This window comes from Salmo salar, chromosome 06 (genome assembly GCF_965601325.2).
Source record: "Salmo salar chromosome 06, fSalSal1, whole genome shotgun sequence".
In the NCBI taxonomy this organism is placed as follows: Eukaryota; Metazoa; Chordata; class Actinopteri; order Salmoniformes; family Salmonidae; genus Salmo; species Salmo salar.
In genome coordinates this window covers 98585001-98605105 of record NC_138296.1, presented here as the reverse complement: position 1 = coordinate 98605105, position 20105 = coordinate 98585001, and the positions used below count along the sequence as shown (strand labels likewise).

Below are 20105 nucleotides of genomic sequence, written 5' to 3'. Positions count from 1 at the left end.
ATGACTGTGTGGCCACGCACGCCTCCAACTCAATCATCAAGTTTGCAGACAAAACAACAGTAGTAGGCCTGATTACCAACAATGATGAGACATCCTACAGGGAGGAGGTGAGGGCCCTGGCGGAGTGGTGCCAGGAAAATAACCTCTCACTCAATGTCGACAAAACAAAGGATCTGATCATGGACTTCAGGAAACAGCAGAGGAAGCACCCCCCCCTATCCACACCGACGGGACCGCAGTGGAGCACGTGTAATGTTCCACTCCATACACATCACTGACGATCTGAAATGGTCCAGCCACAAAGACAGTGTGGTGAAGAAGTTGCCACAGCGTCTCTTCAACCTCAGGAGGCTGAAGAAATTTGTCTTGGCACCTGAAACCCTCACAGATTTTTACAGATGCACAATTGAGAGCATCCTGTCGTGCTGTGTCATGGCCTGGTATTGCAACCGCACAGCACTCAACCACAGGGCTCTCCAGAGGGTGGTGCGGTCTGCTAAACGCATCACCGGGGGCAAACTACCTGCCCTCCAGGACACCTACAGCACCCGATGTCACAGGAAGGCTGAAAAGATCATCAAGGACAACAACCACCCGAGCCACTGCCTGTTCACCCCGCTATCATCCAGAAGGCGAGGTCAGTAGAGGTGCATCAAAGCTGGGACCGAGAGACTGAAAAACAGCTTCTATCTCAAGGCCATCAGACTGTTAAACAGCCATCACTAGCCGGCTTCCACCTGGTTACGTCACCCTTAGAGCCTTGAAAGACTTGGAATCATTGGCCACTTTAATAATGTTTACATTCTGCTTTACTCATCTCATATGTATATACTGTATTCTATTCTACTGCTTTACTCATCATATACTGTATTCTATTCTACTGTATTTAGTTAATGCCACTCCGACATTGCTCATCCTAATATTTATATATTCCTTAATTCCATTCTTTTACTTTTAGGTTGTGTGTATTGTGTTTATTGTTGTGAATTGTTAGATATTACAGGACTGTCGGAGCTAGAAACACAAGCATTTCGCTACACCCTCAATGCCATCTGCTAAACATGTGAATGTGACCAATACAATTTGATTTGATTTGAGAGGTAACTCTGGGTCTTCCTTTCCTGTGGCGGTCCTCATGAGAGCCAGTTTCATCATAGCGCTTGATGGTTTTTGTGACTGGACTTCAAGAAACTTTCAAAGTTCTTGAAATTTTCAGGGTTGACTGACCTTCATGTCTTAAAGTAATGATGGACTGTCGTTTCTCTTTGCTTATTGGAGCTGTTCTTGCCATAATATGGACTTGGTCTTTTACCAAATAAGGCTATATTCTGTATACCAACCCTACCTTGTCACAATGCAACTGATTGGCTCAAACACAATAAGGAAAGAAATTCCACAAATGAACTTTTAAGATAGCACACCTGTTAATTGAAATGCATTCCAGGTGACTACCTCATGAAGCTGGTTGAGAGAATGCCAAGAGTGTGCAAAGCTGTCATCAAGGCAAATGGGTGGCTACTTTGAAGAATCTCAAATATAAAATATATTTTGATTTGTTTAACACTTTTTTTGGTTACTACATGATTCCATATGTGTCATTTCATAGTTTTGATGTCTTCACTATTATTCTACAATGTAGAAAACCTTTGACCGGTGCTGTATATATTATCTATCTGGCTTCCCTGTGGCTCTGTTGGTAGAGCCTGGTGTTTAACCGGTATCTGTTGGTAGAGCCTGGTGTTTGACTGGTATCTGTTGGTAGAGCCTGGTGTTTAACCGGTATCTGTTGGTAGAGCCTGGTGTTTAACCGGTATCTGCTGGTAGAGCCTGGTGTTTAACCGGTATCTGCTGGTAGAGCCTGGTGTTTAACCGGTATCTGTTGGTAGAGCCTGGTGTTTGACTGGTATCTGTTGGTAGAGCCTGGTGTTTGACTGGTATCTGTTGGTAGAGCCTGGTGTTTAACTGGTATCTGTTGGTAGAGCCTGGTGTTTAACCGGTATCTGTTGGTAGAGCCTGGTGTTTGACCGGTATCTGTTGGTAGAGCCTGGTGTTTGACCGGTATCTGTTGGTAGAGCCTGGTGTTTGACTGGTATCTGTTGGTAGAGCCTGGTGTTTAACCGGTATCTGTTGGTAGAGCCTGGTGTTTGACTGGTATCTGTTGGTAGAGCCTGGTGTTTGACTGGTATCTGTTGGTAGAGCCTGGTGTTTAACCGGTACTGTATTTATTATCTGTTACAGCTATACATTGGTAGAGCCTGGTGTTTGACTGGTATCTGTTGGTAGAGCCTGGTGTTTGACCGGTATCTGCTGGTAGAGCCTGGTGTTTGACCGGTTTATTATCTGTTACAGCTATACATTGGTAGAGCCTGGTGTTTGACTGGTATCTGTTGGTAGAGCCTGGTGTTTAACTGGTATCTGTTGGTAGAGCCTGGTGTTTGACCGGTATCTGTTGGTAGAGCCTGGTGTTTAACTGGTATCTGTTGGTAGAGCCTGGTGTTTAACTGGTATCTGTTGGTAGAGCCTGGTGTTTAACTGGTATCTGTTGGTAGAGCCTGGTGTTTAACTGGTATCTGCTGGTAGAGCCTGGTGTTTAACCGGTATCTGTTGGTAGAGCCTGGTGTTTAACCGGTATCTGCTGGTAGAGCCTGGTGTTTAACCGGTATCTGCTGGTAGAGCCTGGTGTTTAACCGGTATCTGTTGGTAGAGCCTGGTGTTTGACTGGTATCTGTTGGTAGAGCCTGGTGTTTAACCGGTATCTGTTGGTAGAGCCTGGTGTTTAACCGGTATCTGTTGGTAGAGCCTGGTGTTTGACCGGTATCTGTTGGTAGAGCCTGGTGTTTGACCGGTATCTGTTGGTAGAGCCTGGTGTTTAACTGGTATCTGTTGGTAGAGCCTGGTGTTTAACCGGTACTGTATTTATTATCTGTTACAGCTATACATTGGTAGAGCCTGGTGTTTAACCGGTATCTGTTGGTAGAGCCTGGTGTTTAACCGGTATCTGCTGGTAGAGCCTGGTGTTTAACTGGTATCTGTTGGTAGAGCCTGGTGTTTAACCGGTATCTGCTGGTAGAGCCTGGTGTTTGACTGGTATCTGTTGGTAGAGCCTGGTGTTTAACTGGTATCTGCTGGTAGAGCCTGGTGTTTGACTGGTATCTGTTGGTAGAGCCTGGTGTTTAACTGGTATCTGTTGGTAGAGCCTGGTGTTTAACCGGTCCTGTATTTATTGTCTGTTACAGCTATACATTGGAGTGTAACTACAACACGGGGAGAACAGTCAACACCATCCCTCCTGCCTGCCATGACAACGGACGAGCCACACCCCCTCCTCCTCCCGCATTCCCCCCCAAATATACCCCCGAGATATTCGAACAGGTACGCATGCACACGCACAGGGACGGACAGACAGGGACGGAGACGGACACACAGACAGACGGACGGACGGACGGACGGACGGACGGACGGACGGACGGACGGACGGACGGACGGACGGACAGACAATAACACAAAAGAAAAGTCTATATACAGTGTGTGCAAATGTAGTAAGATTAGGGAGGTAAGGCAATAAATAGGCCGTAGTGGCGAAATAATTACAATTTAGCAATTAAACACTGGAATGGTAGATGTGCAGAAGATGAATGTGCAAGTAGAGATACTGGGGTGCAAAGGAGCAAGATAAATAAATAAATAACAATATGGGGATGAGGTAGATGGATGGGCTGTTTACAGATGGGCTATGTACAGCTGCAGTGATCTGTGAGCTGCTCTGACAGCTGGTGCTTAAAGCTAGTGAGGGAGATAAGTGTTTCCAGCTTCAGAGATTTTTGCAGTTTGTTTCAGTCATTGGCAGCAGACAACTGGAAGGAAAGATGACCAAAGGAGGAGTTGGCTTTGGGGGTGACCAGTGAGCTGAGATAAGGTGGGGCTTTACCTAGTAGAGACTTGTAGATAACCTGTAGCCAGTGGGTTTGGCGACGAGTATGAAGCGAGGGCCAACCAACGAGAGCGTACAGGTCGCAGTGGTGGGTAGTATATGGGGCTTTGGTGACAAAACGGATGGCACTGTGATAGACTGCATCCAGTTTGCTGAGTAGAGTGTTGGAAACTATTTTGTAAATGACATCGCCGAAGTCAAGGATCGGTAGGATAGTCAGTTTTACGAGGGAATGTTTGGCAGCATGAGTGAAGGACGCTTTGTTGCGAAATAGGAAGCCGATTCTAGTTGTAATTTTGGATTGGAGATGCTTAATGTGAGTCTGGAAGGACAGTTTACAGTCTAACCAAATGAGAACATCCCACTCTGATCATTTTACCCTAGCAGAGCTGGTTAGGCTGTTTTCAGGTTATCCAGAGCGTTAGCGACTAACTGTGCTGCTGGCAACAATTTAATTATGCTTCTTTGCCGACGTTTACTAACACCGTCCATATTCACCCGTTTGTAAAGTCATCAGTTATTCTGCACTCTGGCACACTAAGACGAGAGTGCTCTGAAATCTGGGGGTAGATGGCCGGAGTGAATTTACGAACGCACCCTAGAAAAGCTAACCATATATATGTGTGTCTAGGTGGGGCGAGCGGTTGCCATAGCAGCCCTGGACATGGCTGACTGCAACCCGTGGCCACGCCTCGTCCTATCAGAACACAGCAACTTGACCAACCTCCGCGCCTGGACTCTCAAACACGTCCGCAACAGCAAGGGCCTCAACACACACACACAGCCACGGGGACACACTGGTGGGAACAAGCCGTCGCCACCCAAGAGCTTCAACACGTAAGAACACCTCTGTTTCCCCGCTGTTACAGTAGCTCTGTTATCATCATTACCCTGAAGTACTGCTGTTACAGTAGCTCTGTTATCATCATTACCCTGAAGTACTGCTGTTACAGTAGCTCTGTTATCATCATATCATTACCCTGAAGTACTGCTGTTACAGTAGCTCTGTTATCATCATTACCCTGAAGTACTGCTGTTACAGTAGCTCTGTTATCATCATTACCCTGAAGTACTGCTGTTACAGTAGCTCTGTTATCATCATTACCCTGAAGTACTGCTGTTACAGTAGCTCTGTTATCATCATTACCCTGAAGTACTGCTGTTACAGTAGCTCTGTTATCATCATTACCCTGAAGTACTGCTGTTACAGTAGCTCTGTTATCATCATTACCCTGAAGTACTGCTGTTACAGTAGCTCTGTTATCATCATTACCCTGAAGTACTGCTGTTACAGTAGCTCTGTTTATCATCATTACCCTGAAGTACTGCTGTTACAGTAGCTCTGTTATCATCATTACCCTGAAGTACTGCTGTTACAGTAGCTCTGTTATCATCATTACCCTGAAGTACTGCTGTTACAGTAGCTCTGTTATCATCATTACCCTGAAGTACTGCTGTTACAGTAGCTCTGTTATCATCATTACCCTGAAGTACTGCTGTTACAGTAGCTCTGTTATCATTACCCTGAAGTACTGCTGTTACAGTAGCTCTGTTATCATCATTACCCTGAAGTACTGCTGTTACAGTAGCTCTGTTATCATCATTACCCTGAAGTACTGCTGTTACAGTAGCTCTGTTATCATCATTACCCTGAAGTACTGCTGTTACAGTAGCTCTGTTATCATCATTACCCTGAAGTACTGCTGTTACAGTAGCTCTGTTATCATCATTACCCTGAAGTACTGCTGTTACAGTAGCTCTGTTATCATCATTACCCTGAAGTACTGCTGTTACAGTAGCTCTGTTATCATCATTACCCTGAAGTACTGCTGTTACAGTAGCTCTGTTATCATCATTACCTGAAGTACTGCTGTTACAGTAGCTCTGTTATCATCCCTGAAGTACTGCTGTTACAGTAGCTCTGTTATCATCATTACCCTGAAGTACTGCTGTTACAGTAGCTCTGTTATCATCATTACCCTGAAGTACTGCTGTTACAGTAGCTCTGTTATCATCATTACCCTGAAGTACTGCTGTTACAGTAGCTCTGTTATCATCATTACCCTGAAGTACTGCTGTTACAGTAGCTCTGTTATCATCATTACCCTGAAGTACTGAGCATTAATGTGTGTGTGTGTGTGTGTGTGTGTGTGTGTGTGTGTGTGTGTGTGTGTGTGTGTGTGTGTAGGTCTCTGACCAGTTCTGCATCAGACACGTCTCTGAGTCATGTTCGTTGTAACAGGCACAGCAGTAGCAGCCAGACACCGTCTCCTCAGATACACACCTCACCGAGCTTCACCTTCGGCTCCACGCACAACACACACACACACAACACACACACAACACAACACACACACACACAACACACACACACACGAACACACACACACAGCGCGGAGGGAGCAAGGCACTAGGACCCGTCAGAGGTAAGACCCTTTTATTGTTCTCTAGCTCTCTCTCTCTCTCTCTCTCTCTCTCTCTCTCTCTCTAGCTCTCGCTTGTCCTCTCTCTAGCTCTCGCTTGTTCTCTCTCTCTCTCTCTCTCGCTTGTTCTCTCTGTTTCTGTCTCTCCTCTTATGAATGATGTATGCAGGTCTATTTCTGCGGGTAATGACATGGGTGTAGTAGGGGCTGATGCATCAAAGCAGATGGCAGGGCTCTCCAACCCTGTCCCTAGAGATCAACCCTCCTGGAGGTTAACTCCAACCCTGTCCCTGGATATCCACCCTCCTGGAGGTTAACTCCAACCCTGTCCCTGGATATCCATCCTCCTGGAGGTTAACTCCAACCCTGTCCCTGGATATCCACCCTCCTGGAGGTTAACTCCAACCCTGTCCCTGGATATCCACCCTCCTGGAGGAACAGGGTTGGTGACCCCTGTAGGAACAGGGTCGTGACCCCTGGTGACCCCTGAACTGTAATCCAGGTGTGTTCTGCTGTCAGGTGGAGATTGTTTTTACTCTGGAAGAGAATGAGGCTGATGATGTCAGAGCAGGGAAAAATCGGCTGTGATTGGCTGAGCTGACAGCTACTAAGCCAGGCTCCTCCCCTGCCTGCCTCCCCTCCCTCCCCTGCCTCCCCTCCCATGCCTCCCCTCCCATGCCTCCCCTGCATGCCTCCCCTCCCCTGCCTCCCCTGCCTCCCCTCCCCTGCCTGCCCTGCCTCCCCTCCCCTGCCTGCCCTGCCTCCCCTCCCCTGCCTGCCCTGCCTGCCTCCCCTGCCTCCCCTCCCCTGCCTCCCCTGCCTCCCCTCCCATCCCATCCCTCCCCTGCCTCCCCTCCCCTGCCTCCCCTGCCTCCCCTGCCTGCCCTGCCTCCCCTGCTTCTCCTGCCTCCCCTCCCCTGCCTCCCCTGCCTCCCCTCCCCTGCATCCCCTGCCTGCCTGCCTCCCCTCCCCTCCCCTCCCCTGCCTCTCCTCCCCTGCCTCCCCTCCCCTGCCTCCCCTGGTGTTGTGTGTGTCCTGCGTGTGTTTGAACCGTGTGTGTAATCCCTCCTGCATATGTCTGAGCCGTATGTATGTGTGTGTGTGTGTGTGTGTGTGTGTGTGTGTGTGTGTGTGTGTGTGTGTGTGTGTGTGTGTGTGTGTCTCTGTCTGTCTGTCTGTCTGTCTGTAGACTCTAAATCTCAGGAGAAGAGACGCCCCCCCCACCACCACCGCCCCGTCCTCCGGTCGTCTCCTAGCAACAGCCACCCCCCCACCCCAGCCCGGCCCCCGTCGTCCCCCACCTCCTCCTCTTCCTCCTCCTCGTCCTCCTCGGTGGCGTCCTGTCCTCTCCCAGGTCTGTACTCCCTCCAGACTCCAAGCTTGTCCGCCTTGCTGCCCTCCTTGCAAGCCATGCCCTCGATGCCCCGGCCTGGGCTGCTCTCCAAACTGAGCCCCCTGCTCCAGACCGGCCTAGGCTCGCCGCTGGCCTCCCTCATCTCAGACACTACTACTACTACTACTACAGCACAGACTGGGCACAACCAGGACTCATACTGAGGGACATAGAGAGAGGGAGGGAGGGGGAGGGAGGGAGGGAGGGAGAGAGATGGAGGGAGAGAGGGAGGGAGATGGAGGGAGGGAGGGAGAGGGAGAGAGATGGAGGGAGGGAGGGAGAGGGAGGGAGGGAGGGAGAGGGAGGGAGGGAGAGGGAGAGGGAGAGGGAGAGAGGGAGGGAGAGAGGGAGGGAGGGAGGGAGGGAGGGAGGGAGGGAGGGAGGGAGGGAGGGAAAGTAGCAGTAAATGAATATTCAGTGCCTTCAGAAGGTATTCACACCTCTTGACTTTTTCCACATTTTGATGTTTCAAAGTGGCATTACATTTTTTTTTTTTTTTAATCTATCTACACAAAATAATCTGTAATGTCAAATTGGAAGAAAAATTCAAACATTTGTAAAAACAAATATGAAAAATAAAACACTAATATATATCTTCATTATATAAGTATTCAACCTTCTGAGTCAATACATGTTAGAAACACCTTTGGCAGTGATTACAGCTGTGAGTCTTTCTGGGTAATTCTCTTAAGAACTTTCCACACCTGGATTGTGCAACATTTTCCCATTTTTATTCTTTTCGAAATTCTTCAAACTCTGTCAAGTTGGTTGTTGATCATTGCTAGACAACCATTTTCAGATCTTACCATAGATTTTCAAGCAGATTTAAGTCTAAATGTAACTGAGCCACTCAGGAACATTCACTGTCTTCTTGGTAAGTAACTCCAGTGTATATTTTGACCTTGTGTTTTAGGTTATTTTCCTGCTGAAAGGTGAATCCATCTCCCAGAAGCAGGTTTTCCTCTAGGATTTTGCCTGTACTTAGCTCCATTCCGTTTATGTCTAATCCCTGAAAACTCCCCGGTCCTTAAGGATTACAAGCATACCCATAACATGATGCAGCCACCACTATGCTTTAAAATATGGGGAGTGGTACTCAGTAATGTGTTGTGTTGGATTTGCCACAAACCCAAACACTTTGTATTCAGGACAAAACGTTAATTGTTTAGCCAAATGTTTTGCAGTTTTACTTTAGTGCCTTGTTGTAAACAGGATGGATGTTTTGGAATATTTTTTTATTCTGTACAGGCTTCCTTCTTTTCACTCTGTCATTTAGGTTAGTATTGTGGAGTAACTACAATGTTGTTGATCCATCCTCAGTTTCCTCCTATCACAGCCATTAAACTCTGTAACTGTTTTAAAGTCACCATTGGCCTCATGGTGAAAATCCCTGAGCAGTTTCCTTCCTCTCCGGCAACTGAGTTAGGAAGGAGGCCTGTATCTTTGTAGAGACTGGGTGTATTGATAGACCGTCCAAAGTGTAATTAATAACTTCACCATGCGCAAAGGGAGGTTCAATGTCTGCTTTTTTTTAACCCTTCCACCAATAGGAGCCCTTCTTTGCGAGGCATTGGAAAAACCTCCCTGGTCTTTGTGTTTGAAATTCACTGCTCAACTGAGGGACTTTACAGATAATTGTATGTGTGGGGGTACAGAGATGAGGTAGTCATTCATAAATCATGTTAACCACTATTATTGCACACAGAGTGATTCCATGCGACTTGTTAAGCACATTTTTACTCCTGAATTTATTTAGGCTTGATATAACAAAAGTTGTTGAATAATTTTCAGCTTTTCATTTTGAATGAATTAGTAAAAAAAAAAAAAAAAAGTTGAACATTATTCCACTTTGACATTATGGGGTATTGCGTGTAGGCCAGTGACAAAACATCTCAGTTTAATAAACGTTTAATTCAGGGTGTAACAAAACAAAAATGTGGAAAAAGTTCAGGGGTGTGTATATTCTCTGCAGGCTCTGTACCTGTACGTATCTGTCGTGAAGAGTTGTATTGGAACCTTTATAATAAAGGCAGTAAAAGGTGTGAGTGTGTTACATAATTAAGTTAGCTTGAAAAAAGTATTTTTATTTTGCCGCTTTGCACTCACTTCTGATTTCTGTGTATAACTGGTTTCCTTCCAATTGGCGACAGATTTTCATGTGAATATTCTCTAATCTGCGTGAAACAACATGCTCACTTTCCTGCCAGAGGATGTTTTCGTCAAACTGACTTCTTTCAGATAAAATGGTTTGTGTGTGATGACATGGTGCACATTAAAATAACGTTTGAATTTAAAGTCCCAAAGTAACGAATAAAAATAATAAAAAGTTAGATGAGTTTCCGTCGCATACTGAGGGTTTCTACTCTACTGAGGGTTTCTACTCTACTGGGGGTTTCGACTCTACTGAGGGTTTCTACTCTACTGGGGGTTTCTACTCTACTGGGGGTTTCTACTCTACTGGGGGTTTCTACTCTACTGAGGGTTTCTACTCTACTGGGGGTTTCTACTCTACTGAGGGTTTCTACTCTACTGGGGGTTTCTACTCTACTGGGGGTTTCATCTCTACTGGGGGTTTCTACTCTACTGAGGGTTTCTACTCTACTGGGGGTTTCTACTCTACTGAGGGTTTCTACTCTACTGAGGGTTTCTACTCTACTGGGGGTTTCATCTCTACTGAGGGTTTCTATTCTACTGGGGGTTTCTACTCTACTGAGGGTTTCATCTCTACTGGGGGTTTCATCTCTACTGGGGGTTTCTACTCTACTGAGGGTTTCTACTCTACTGGGGGTTTCTACTCTACTGAGGGTTTCTACTCTACTGAGGGTTTCTACTCTACTGAGGGTTTCTACTCTACTGGGGGTTTCATCTCTACTGGGGGTTTCTACTCTACTGAGGGTTTCATCTCTACTGAGGGTTTCTACTCTACTGAGGGTTTCATCTCTACTGAGGGTTTCTACTCTACTGAGGGTTTCTACTCTACTGAGGGTTTCTACTCTACTGAGGGTTTCTACTCTACTGGGGGTTTCTACTCTACTGGGGGTTTCTACTCTACTGAGGGTTTCTACTCTACTGGGGGTTTCTACTCTACTGAGGGTTTCTACTCTACTGAGGGTTTCATCTCTACTGAGGGTTTCTACTCTACTGAGGTTTTCTACTCTACTGGGGGTTTCATCTCTACTGAGGGTTTCTACTCTACTGAGGGTTTCATCTCTACTGAGGGTTTCATCTCTACTGAGGGTTTCTACTCTACTGAGGGTTTCTACTCTACTGAGGGTTTCTACTCTACTGGGGGTTTCATCTCTACTGGGGGTTTCATCTCTACTGAGGGTTTCTACTCTACTGAGGGTTTCTACTCTACTGAGGGTTTCATCTCTACTGGGGGTTTTTACTCTACTGAGGGTTTCTACTCTACTGAGGGTTTCTACTCTACTGAGGGTTTCTACTCTACTGGGGGTTTCTACTCTACTGAGGGTTTCTACTCTACTGGGGGTTTCATCTCTACTGAGGGTTTCTACTCTACTGAGGGTTTCATCTCTACTGGGGGTTTCATCTCTACTGAGGGTTTCATCTCTACTGAGGGTTTTTACTCTACTGAGGGTTTTGTCACAAAAATGGTTGTGTTATATAGAGTTATATAGTGTTATATAGAGTTATATAGAGTTATATAGAGTTATATAGTGTTATATATAGTTATATAGTGTTATATAGTGTTATATAGTGTTATATAGAGTTATATAGTGTTATATATAGTTATATAGAGTTATATAGTGTTATATAGTGTTATATATAGTTATATAGTGTTATATAGAGTTATATATAGTTATATATAGTTATATAGTTATATAGTGTTATATAGTTATATAGTGTTATATATAGTTATATAGTGTTATATAGAGTTATATAGTGTTATATAGTTATATAGTGTTATATAGTTATATAGTGTTATATAGTTATATAGTGTTATATAGAGTTATATAGTGTTATATAGTGTTATATATAGTTATATAGTGTTATATAGTTATATAGAGTTGAATATAGTTATATAGTGTTATATAGTGTTATATATAGTTATATAGTGTTATACAGAGTTATATAGTGTTATATAGTTATATAGTGTTATATATAGTTATATAGTGTTATATAGTGTTATATATAGTTATATAGTGTTATATAGTGTTATATAGTGTTATATAGTGTTATAGTGTTATATAGTGTTATATAGAGTTATATAGAGTTATATAGAGTTATATATTGTTATATATAGTTATATAGAGTTATATAGAGTTATATAGTGTTAAATAGTTATATAGTGTTATATAGTGTTATATATAGTTATATAGTGTTATATATAGTGTTATATATAGTGTTATATAGTGTTATATAGTGTTATATAGTTATATAGTGTTATATATAGTTATATAGTGTTATATAGAGTTATATAGTGTTAAATAGTTATATAGTGTTATATAGTGTTATATATAGTGTTATATATAGTGTTATATAGTGTTATATAGTTATATAGTGTTATATAGTTATATAGTGTTATATAGTTATATAGAGTTATATAGTGTTATATAGTGTTATAGTGTTATATAGTTATATAGAGTTATATATAGTTATATAGTGTTATATATAGTTATATAGTGTTATATAGTTATATAGAGTTATATAGTGTTATATAGAGTTATATAGTGTTATATAGAGAGAGTTATATATAGTTATAGAGTTATATATAGTTATATAGTGTTATATAGAGTTATATAGTGTTATATAGAGAGAGTTATATATAGTTATATAGTTATATAGAGTTATATATAGTTATATAGTGTTATATAGTTATATAGTGTTATATAGTGTTATATAGTGTTATATAGTGTTATATAGTTATATAGTGTTATATAGTGTTATATATAGTTATATAGTGTTATATAGTGTTATATATAGTTATATATAGTTATATAGTGTTATATAGTGTTATATATAGTTATATAGTGTTATATAGTTATATAGTGTTATATAGAGTTATATAGAGTTATATAGAGTTATATATTGTTATATATAGTTATATAGTGTTATATAGAGTTATATAGAGTTATATATTGTTATATATAGTTATATAGTGTTATATAGAGTTATATAGTGTTAAATAGTTATATAGTGTTATATAGTGTTATATATAGTTATATAGTGTTATATATAGTGTTATATAGTGTTATATATAGTGTTATATAGTGTTATATAGTGTTATATAGTTATATAGTGTTATATATAGTTATATAGTGTTATATAGAGTTATATAGTGTTAAATAGTTATATAGTGTTATATAGTGTTATATATAGTGTTATATATAGTGTTATATAGTGTTATATAGTTATATAGTGTTATATAGTGTTATATAGTTATATAGTGTTATATAGTTATATAGAGTTATATAGTGTTATATAGTGTTATATAGTTATATAGTGTTATATATAGTGTTATATAGTTATATAGAGTTATATAGTGTTATATAGAGTTATATAGTGTTATATAGAGAGAGTTATATATAGTTATAGAGTTATATATAGTTATATAGTGTTATATAGTTATATAGTGTTATATAGAGTTATATAGTGTTATATAGAGAGAGTTATATATAGTTATATAGTTATATAGAGTTATACATAGTTATATAGTGTTATATAGTTATATAGTGTTATATAGTGTTATATAGTTATATAGTGTTATATAGTTATATAGTGTTATATAGTGTTATATAGAGTTATATAGGGTTATTTTACATTTACATTTTAGTCATTTAGCAGACGCTCTTATCCAGAGCAACTTACAGTAGTGAATGCATACATTTCATAAATTTTTTCTCCGTACTGGTCCCCCGTGGGAAACGAACCCACAACCCTGGCATTGCAAACACCATGCTGTACCAACTGAGCCACACGGGACCTAATATGTTGCATGGAATCTGTGTGCATGCAATAATAGTGTTTAACATGATTTTTGAATGACTACCTCATCTCTGTACCCACACATACAATTATCAGTAAGGTCTCTCAGTCGAATAATTATTTTCAAACACAGATTTAGCCACACAGACCAGGGAGGTTTTCTAATGCCTCGCAAAGAAGGGCACCTAAGGCCGTCCCGGGGGGGCGCTGTGGTCTAAGGCACTGCATCGCAGTGCTAGCTGTGCCACCAGAGATTATGGGTTCGAGCCCAGGCTCTGTCGCAGCCAGCCGTGACCGGGAGGCCCATGGGGTGGTGCACAATTGGCCCAGCGTCGTTAGGGAGGGTTTGGCCGGCAGGGATATCCTTGTCGTGCACTAGTGACTCCTGTGGCGGGCCAGGTGCAGTGCACACTGACCAGGTCGCCAGGTGTATGGTGTTTCCTCTGACACATTGGTGCGGCTGTCTTCGGGTCGGGTTGGGTTTCGGAGGATGGATGGCTCTTGACCTTTGCCTCTCCCGAGTCCATACAGGGGTTGCAGCGATGAGACAAGACTGTAACTACTACCAATTGGATACCATGAAAAAAGGGGGTAGATGGGTAAAAAAAACTGACATTGAATATCCCTTTGAGTATGGTGACGTTATTCATTACACTTTGGACGGTCTATCAAGTCACTACAAAGATACAGGCGTCCTTCCTAACTCAGTTGCTGGAGAGGAAGGAAACCACTCAGGGATTTTACCATGAGGCCAATGGTGACTTTAAAATGGTTACAGAGTTTAATGGCTGTGATAGGAGAAATATAGAGATAGAGTTATATAGTGTTATATAGTGTTATATATAGTTATATAGAGTTATATAGTGTTATATAGAGATAGAGTTATATATAGGTATATAGAGTTATATATAGTGTTATATATAGTTATATAGAGTTATATAGTGTTATATATAGTTATATAGAGTTATATAGTGTTATATAGAGATAGAGGTATATACAGTTAGATAGTGTTATATATAGGTATATAGAGTTATATATAGTGTTATATAGAGTTATATAGTGTTATATATAGTGTTATATATAGTTATATAGAGTTATATAGTGTTATATAGAGATAGAGTTATATATAGGTATATAGAGTTATATATAGTGTTATATAGTGTTATATATAGTTATATAGAGTTATATATAGGTATATAGAGATAGAGGTATATACAGTTAGATAGTGTTATATAGAGTTATATATAGTTAGATAGTGTTATATAGAGATAGAGTTATATATAGTTAGATAGGGCATGTTGGCTATATAACACTATCTGGTCCTGGAGCATTCTCTCTAGACAACAGTTCACTGACAGGTTCTGTAGCTGCACCATCGAGAGCATCCTGACTGGTTGCATCACTGCCTGGTATGGCAACTGCTCTGCCTCCAACAGCAAGGCGCTACAGAGGGTAGTGTGTACGGCCCAGTACATCACTGGGGCTAAGCTTCCTGCCATCCAGGACCTCTATACCAGGCGGTGTCAGAGGAAGGCCCTAAAAATTGTAAAAGACCCCACCCACCCCAGTCATAGACTGTTCTCTCTGCTACCGCACGGCAAGCGGTACCGGAGCGCCAAGTCTAGGTCCAAGAGGCTTCTTAACAGCTTCTACCCCCCCAAGCCATAAGACTGCTGAACACCTAATCAAATGGCCACCCAGACTATTTGCATTGCCCCCCCCCCCCTTTTACGCCACTGCTACTCTCTATTGTCATCTATGCATAGTCACTTTAATAACTCTACCTACATGTACATATTACCTCAACTAACCGGTGCCCCCTCACACTGACTCTGTACCGGTACCCCCTGTATACAGTCTCCACATTGACTCTGTACCGGTACCCCCTGTATATAGCCTCCACATTGACTCTGTACCGGTACCCCCTGTATATAGCCTCCACATTGACTCTGTACCGCTACCCCCTGTATATAGCCTCCACATTGACTCTGTACCGGTGTGGAGGCTAATGTGGAGGCTATATACAGGGGGTACCGGTACAGAGTCAATGTGGAGGCTATATTCAGGGGGTACAGGTACAGAGTCAATGTGGAGGCTATATACAGGGGGTACCGGTACAGAGTCAATGTGGAGGCTATATACAGGGGGTACCGGTACAGAGTCAATGTGGAGGCTATATACAGGGGGTACCGGTACAGAGTCAATGTGGAGACTGTACAGACTGGGATAAGGACAGGTTGGAAATTACAGACTGGGACAAGGACAGGTTGGAAATTACAGACTGGGACAAGGACAGGTTGGAAATTACCATTAATATGCCTGCCATTACAGACTGGGATAAGGAGAGGCTGAACATTACCCTGAATATGCCTGCCATTACAGACTGAGATAAGGAGAGATTGGACATTACCCTGAATATGCCTTTCCAGCTGTTATGCACATGCTCTGAAAACACACCCTGGTGGCTGCATCATGTTATGGGTATGCTTGTCATCAGCAAAGACTAGGGAGTTTTTTTTTTAGCACACGAGGAAACGGAATAGAGCTAAGCACAGGAAAACCTGGTTGAACCTAAAACACAAGGCCAAATCTACACTGGAGTTGCTTACCAAGACGACAGTGAATGTTCCTGAGTGACCGAGTTACATTGACTGAAAAATCGGCCTGAAAATATATGGCAAGATTTGATATGGCTGTCTAGCAATGATCAACAGCCAACTTGACAGAGGTTAAAGAATTTATAAAACAGTAAAATGTAAATGAAGATGGTCACACCATTATTAGTATTATTATTTGATAAAATATTTACTTTAGCCTTTACTGCTGTAGTCCAGAGAAATACATTGAGTAACACATTCATAACCGGCCATAACCGGACAGTCAAAAAGAGAAATGATGAGGAATAAGGTTTTGAAAGTATGTGTCCTAATCTAGCAGATATAAGAAAGCTCAGGAAATATGTATATTTAATATGACAATGGATTTAATCACTTATTTTTTTTTTGTGCACAAAACTACCTCCACACTTCCATTAATTTGTATGAATGCTAAATATCCTACTTCAACGAGCCTCAGAATATCTCCTATATTTGGCAAAACGAGTTGATTATACAGGTAGCAGATCAGCTCATGAATAACGGGGAGATTAAATAGTTTAAATATCAAGTTATCTTAACAGAGATCAACTCTGTTTGAAAAATATCCATGTCTACTCTCAATCAGTTTGTTGATTACACATTCTCTACTGAAGCTCTCACATGGAGACAGCTCAGAGAAGCTCTCATATGGACGCAGCTCAGAGAAGCTCTCATATGGACGGCAATAGGAGACAGCTCAGAGAAGCTCTCATATGGACGGCAATAGGAGACAGCTCAGAGAAGCTCTCATATGGACGGCAATAGGAGACAGCTCAGAGAAGCTCTCATATGAGGAGGAGACTGGATAGGAACATAACCTAGGCTCTAGGACTGGAGGAGACTGGATAGGAACATAACCTAGGCTCTAGGACAGGAGGAGACTGGATAGGAACATAACCTAGGCTCTAGGACAGGAGGAGACTGGATAGGAACATAACCTAGGCTCTAGGACAGAAGGAGACTGGATAGGAACATAACCTAGGCTCTAGGACAGGAGGAGACTGGATAGGAACATAACCTAGGCTCTAGGACAGGAGGAGACTGGATAGGAACATAACCTAGGCTCTAGGACAGGAGGAGACTGGATAGGAACATAACCTAGGCTCTAGGACAGGAGGAGACTGGATAGGAACATAACCTAGGCTCTAGGACAGGAGGAGACTGGATAGGAACATAACCTAGGCTCTAGGACAGGAGGAGATTGGATAGGAACATAACCTAGGCTCTAGGACAGGAGGAGACTGGATAGGAACATAACCTAGGCTCTAGGACAGGAGGAGACTGGATAGGAACATAACCTAGGCTCTAGGACAGGAGGAGACTGGATAGGAACATAACCTAGGCTCTAGGACAGGAGGAGACTGGATAGGAACATAACCTAGGCTCTAGGACAGGAGGAGACTGGATAGGAACATAACCTAGGCTCTAGGACAGGAGGAGACTGGATAGGAACATAACCTAGGCTCTAGGACAGGAGGAGACTGGATAGGAACATAACCTAGGCTCTAGGACAGGAGGAGACTGGATAGGAACATAACCTAGGCTCTAGGACAGGAGGAGACTGGATAGGAACATAACCTAGGCTCTAGGACAGGAGGAGACTGGATAGGAACATAACCTAGGCTCTAGGACAGGAGGAGACTGGATAGGAACATAACCTAGGCTCTAGGACAGGAGGAGACTGGATAGGAACATAACCTAGGCTCTAGGACAGGAGGAGACTGGATAGGAACATAACCTAGGCTCTAGGACAGGAGGAGACTGGATAGGAACATAACCTAGGCTCTAGGACAGGAGGAGACTGGATAGGAACATAACCTAGGCTCTAGGACAGGAGAGGACTGGATAGGAACATAACCTAGGCTCTAGGACAGGAGGAGACTGGATAGGAACATAACCTAGGCTCTAGGACAGAAGGAGACTGGATAGGAACATAACCTAGGCTCTAGGACAGGAGGAGACTGGATAGGAACATAACCTAGGCTCTAGGACAGGAGGAGACTGGATAGGAACATAACCTAGGCTCTAGGACAGGAGGAGACTGGATAGGAATATAACCTAGGCTCTAGGACAGGAGGAGACTGGATAGGAACATAACCTAGGCTCTAGGACAGGAGGAGACTGGATAGGAACATAACCTAGGCTCTAGGACAGGAGGAGACTGGATAGGAACATAACCTAGGCTCTAGGACAGGAGGAGACTGGATAGGAACATAACCTAGGCTCTAGGACAGGAGGAGACTGGATAGGAACATAACCTAGGCTCTAGGACAGGAGGAGACTGGATAGGAACATAACCTAGGCTCTAGGACAGGAGGAGACTGGATAGGAACATAACCTAGGCTCTAGGACAGGAGGAGACTGGATAGGAACATAACCTAGGCTCTAGGACAGGAGGAGACTGGATAGGAACATAACCTAGGCTCTAGGACTGGAGGAGACTGGATAGGAACATAACCTAGGCTCTAGGACAGGAGGAGACTGGATAGGAACATAACCTAGGCTCTAGGACAGGAGGAGACTGGATAGGAACATAACCTAGGCTCTAGGACAGGAGGAGACTGGATAGGAACATAACCTAGGCTCTAGGACAGAAGGAGACTGGATAGGAACATAACCTAGGCTCTAGGACAGGAGGAGACTGGATAGGAACATAACCTAGGCTCTAGGACAGGAGGAGACTGGATAGGAACATAACCTAGGCTCTAGGACAGGAGGAGACTGGATAGGAACATAACCTAGGCTCTAGGACAGGAGGAGACTGGATAGGAACATAACCTAGGCTCTAGGACAGGAGGAGACTGGATAGGAACATAACCTAGGCTCTAGGACAGGAGGAGACTGGATAGGAACATAACCTAGGCTCTAGGACAGGAGGAGACTGGATAGGAACATAACCTAGGCTCTAGGACAGGAGGAGACTGGATAGGAACATAACCTAGGCTCTAGGACAGGAGGAGACTGGATAGGAACATAACCTAGGCTCTAGGACAGGAGGAGACTGGATAGGAACATAACCTAGGCTCTAGGACAGGAGGAGACTGGATAGGAACATAACCTAGGCTCTAGGACAGGAGGAGACTGGATAGGAACATAACCTAGGCTCTAGGACAGGAGGAGACTGGATAGGAACATAACCTAGGCTCTAGGACAGGAGGAGACTGGATAGGAACATAACCTAGGCTCTAGGACAGAAGGAGACTGGATAGGAACATAACCTAGGCTCTAGGACAGGAGGAGACTGGATAGGAACATAACCTAGGCTCTAGGACAGGAGGAGACTGGATAGGAACATAACCTAGGCTCTAGGACAGAAGGAGACTGGATAGGAACATAACCTAGGCTCTAGGACAGGAGGAGACTGGATAGGAACATAACCTAGGCTCTAGGACAGGAGGAGACTGGATAGGAACATAACCTAGGCTCTAGGACAGGAGGAGACTGGATAGGAACATAACCTAGGCTCTAGGACAGGAGGAGACTGGATAGGAACATAACCTAGGCTCTAGGACAGGAGGAGACTGGATAGGAACATAACCTAGGCTCTAGGACAGGAGGAGACTGGATAGGAACATAACCTAGGCTCTAGGACAGGAGGAGACTGGATAGGAACATAACCTAGGCTCTAGGACAGGAGGAGACTGGATAGGAACATAACCTAGGCTCTAGGACAGGAGGAGACTGGATAGGAACATAACCTAGGCTCTAGGACAGGAGGGGACTGGATAGGAACATAACCTAGGCTCTAGGACAGGAGAGGACTGGATAGGAACATA

The 20105-nt window shown here is 43.2% G+C and overlaps 1 protein-coding gene across 1 annotated transcript in view; it reads left to right on the top strand.

Moving 5' to 3' along the window:
• Positions 1 to 20105, top strand: part of agbl5 (AGBL carboxypeptidase 5) — a 73751-nt gene that overhangs the window by 40991 nt on the left and 12655 nt on the right. The window contains exons 9-14 of the mRNA XM_082976186.1: positions 3237 to 3372; positions 4563 to 4768; positions 6120 to 6260; positions 6335 to 6357; positions 7544 to 7908; positions 10120 to 11326. Coding sequence (XP_082832312.1) covers positions 3237 to 3372; positions 4563 to 4768; positions 6120 to 6260; positions 6335 to 6357; positions 7544 to 7908; positions 10120 to 11326 — 2078 coding nt within the window. The remainder of the gene's footprint in view (positions 1 to 3236; positions 3373 to 4562; positions 4769 to 6119; positions 6261 to 6334; positions 6358 to 7543; positions 7909 to 10119; positions 11327 to 20105) is intronic.